The sequence below is a fragment of the Crocodylus porosus genome, unplaced genomic scaffold, assembly GCF_001723895.1.
Source record: "Crocodylus porosus isolate Cpor-Errol unplaced genomic scaffold, CroPor_comp1, whole genome shotgun sequence".
Taxonomy (NCBI): Eukaryota; Metazoa; Chordata; order Crocodylia; family Crocodylidae; genus Crocodylus; species Crocodylus porosus.
The window spans coordinates 200,122-203,053 of NW_017728947.1; the positions used below are offsets into that span (position 1 = coordinate 200,122).

Consider the following 2,932-nt stretch of genomic DNA (forward strand, 5'->3'; position numbering starts at 1 on the left):
GGCTGCGTCCCCACCAGCTCGCACACTAAGGGACGAGGCATCTAGCACTGCGAATGCGCACTGTAACCTCCCCCTAGCGGAACAGGCATTATAGCCTCGCCTCTAGTGTCATGGCCGCAGCGCCGGCTAGAACGCCTCGCCCTCTCATTGGCTGCCTTGCTTTCCCCGCTTTGCCCAATGAAGTCGTGGCTTGTTTAGGAGTGACAGGAAGAATTCTCCCCGCTTGCCCCTCCCTTTCCTTTTCACCGCCGGTTTGGTGTGGCGAGCGCACGCTACCGGGTCCAGCTCCTGTCCGAACTCCCACCCCGCCCTCGGTCAAGTGAGTGTGGGAGGCCGCTCCCCCCCCCCCGTCTCCTACAGTGGGCGCGCCCAGAACCCCGTTCTCGCTAGTGCCGTCAGTGGGGAGCGAGGCCTGGGCGAGACCGTGCGGGGCAAGGGCGGGTAGCAGCCACGTGCTCTCCCAGCCTCCCTTCCTCACCGCCCTGGGAAGGGGCTGTAGTGGGGAGGAGAGGGACAGGAGGGATGTGGGGGGTATCATTACACTCCCCCACACACTCCCACCAAGAATGGCTGTTTTTCCCCCACTGCAGGGGACTGGATAAGGGGCTGCAGCCTGACCCACCAGTGCGCGTTAGCATAGCACTTTAATGCACACAGTAGCTTATTGTACTGTGTACTAAAAATGTCTCATAAAAAATGTGCAGTTGCGCTAATGCACAGTAAAATAGGCTACTGGGCATTAAGCATCACTTAAAAACTGCACGTTTGTTACTGTGCATTAAGGCAGCTTAATGCGCACTTGTTTGGTACCTCACATCAGAAGTGCTAAATTTAATGTCCATTAGGAAAAGCACTTTAACGCATATATAGAGGCTCCCAGTCTTTTCTTCTCCATACTAAATAAGCCCAGTTCCCTCAGGCTCTCCTCATAAGTCGTGCCCAGTTCCCTAACCTCCCTCTTGCTTTAACATGCCTGCTTGCTAGCTCGTGTGAGGCTGTGACATTTCTGTCCTAGGCAATCAGAAAATGGGAACCTGAGGCAGGTGGCCTGGTTTACCGATGCCTTTGCTAGGGACTGAATGTCTTGCTGTACCTTCTTTCTTCTTGGGAAGTTTTTATGTTCCCAAGTATGTAGAAGTCACAGAGATACTAAGGAGAAGTGATTTAGACCTGGCTCCCTTCCCCTCCTGAAATCACATGCATGCCACAATCAGCCTTCCCTTCAGTTGTGGTTTGCTTCCTATGGAGACCCTGCTTTTGTTCACAGTAAAAACCGGGCCTGAGAGAGCAGGAGACAAGTCTCCTGCGCCTTCAGACACTAGAGTTGTTGTATTAATGGTTCTTGTGCTGTTACAGAATGCGTTACGTTGCGGCCTACCTGCTGGCCATCCTTGGAGGCAACGAGTCCCCCACGTCAAAGGACTTGAAGAAGATCCTGGACAGCGTAGGCATCGAGACTGACGATGAACGCGTGAACAAGGTGATGATTCTTGGTGCTGATCATGTGTTGCCTAAATCAGTTTCTGGATTTAAAACCATTTTAGAGCTTCCGGGCTCTACTTTTGCTTTAAGAACCTACAAATACTTGTTCCTTTCCAAGTGCCAGTGTGCAGCAACAGTCTCGCAGATGTCCCGTACACTTTGCTGCTTTAGCTCCCTGCCTTTCTTTAGTCCAGACTGAGCAACTTTGCCAAATTGAGCTGATAGAAGCTACTTACTTCTAATAGATCTGGTTGTCAGTTAGCAGAAGCTATGTAATGTCTGGTTTGCAACGGCAAAAGAAATTCTGCTCCAATTAGAGTTCAGGTGGCAGTGTCCTTTTGGAGGTTGCACCTTTGTGGAAAAAATAACAGAATAGTGTCTTCATTTATGAAGAGTTTTGCGTACACATGACATTATCTATGCCCTAGAGAAGGCCTCGTTTCTTCTGCAAGGAACATAAATATTTGCACTCGATAAATAAAGACAAGATGGTGCATGGATAATGTTAGTGTAGAGAGTACTGTCGGAAAGCTGTGTTGAAGAAACAGGCTTTGAAAGAAAACTGAGAAGAGGGAAACTACCACGCCAAGAATATTCTTGCAGTATAGTAGAGCTTTTATTTCTGGTGGGCTGGAAATAACTATTTTCCAGATCACTTTATTTTTCTAATTAGACCATGGTTTTATTGTAGATATATTGTGACAAATTATAATAGTGAATCTATACAAGGTGTCATCTATCGCAGGAGAAATTGTTGGGTTTTTAGCTGGACAGCTTTATCTTCCAGAAGCCTAGTAAAAACAATCTAGGGAATTTTGATTGGACTATTTGAGGCGCTACTGCTGCATTCTGAAGTGTGCTTCTGATTCTAGTATATAACATCATGGGGTGTTTCAGATCTGGCTTTTCTACTCATCACCATCACCTTTATAAACTCCTTGCTCCTCTATTTCCTCTAAAGTATCACTGGAATTTGTTCTGCTTGTCTTTCCTTATCTGTGTGTGTGAACACTGACCTGATCTTACCCCAGTAAATCTCTCTAGAGGACTCTTCAAAAACACCTTTCGGAGAAAGTAAACAAAAACAAACCATTCTGGCGCTGCCAGCTTTACATAAGCAGATTACTGGTTGACAAAACTGTTTAAATACTCCCCTTCCTGCTGAACTGTGTGCCACTTGACATTATAGTTCCTTTGCTTAGAATCTGACCTCCACTGTTTACATAGTTTTAGTGACTCCTCAGACACTGTTTTGCCATCTAATATCAGAAACATACCAGGAAGGGCCACAGTATCCTTGACCTTTAGTGCTTGCTTCTAAGATAACAAGCTTGGGTAACAAGCAGGAGGAACTTGCCCTCCTGCTGGCTGACACCAGCCGGGACATAGTGGGGATTACAGAAATGTGGTGGGACTCAACGCATGACTGGGCGGTGAATGTCAAGGGCTA

General features: G+C 47.4%; 1 protein-coding gene across 1 annotated transcript in view; it reads left to right on the forward strand.

The window, feature by feature from the left end:
- The first annotated feature begins 210 nt into the window (after nucleotides 1-210).
- Nucleotides 211-2,932, forward strand: part of RPLP2 (ribosomal protein lateral stalk subunit P2) — a 6,762-nt gene continuing 4,040 nt past the window's right edge. Inside the window, exons 1-2 of the mRNA XM_019551594.1 lie at nucleotides 211-319; nucleotides 1,357-1,480. Of these exons, the coding sequence (XP_019407139.1) occupies nucleotides 1,358-1,480 (123 nt within the window). The 5' untranslated portion in view covers nucleotides 211-319; nucleotide 1,357. The remainder of the gene's footprint in view (nucleotides 320-1,356; nucleotides 1,481-2,932) is intronic.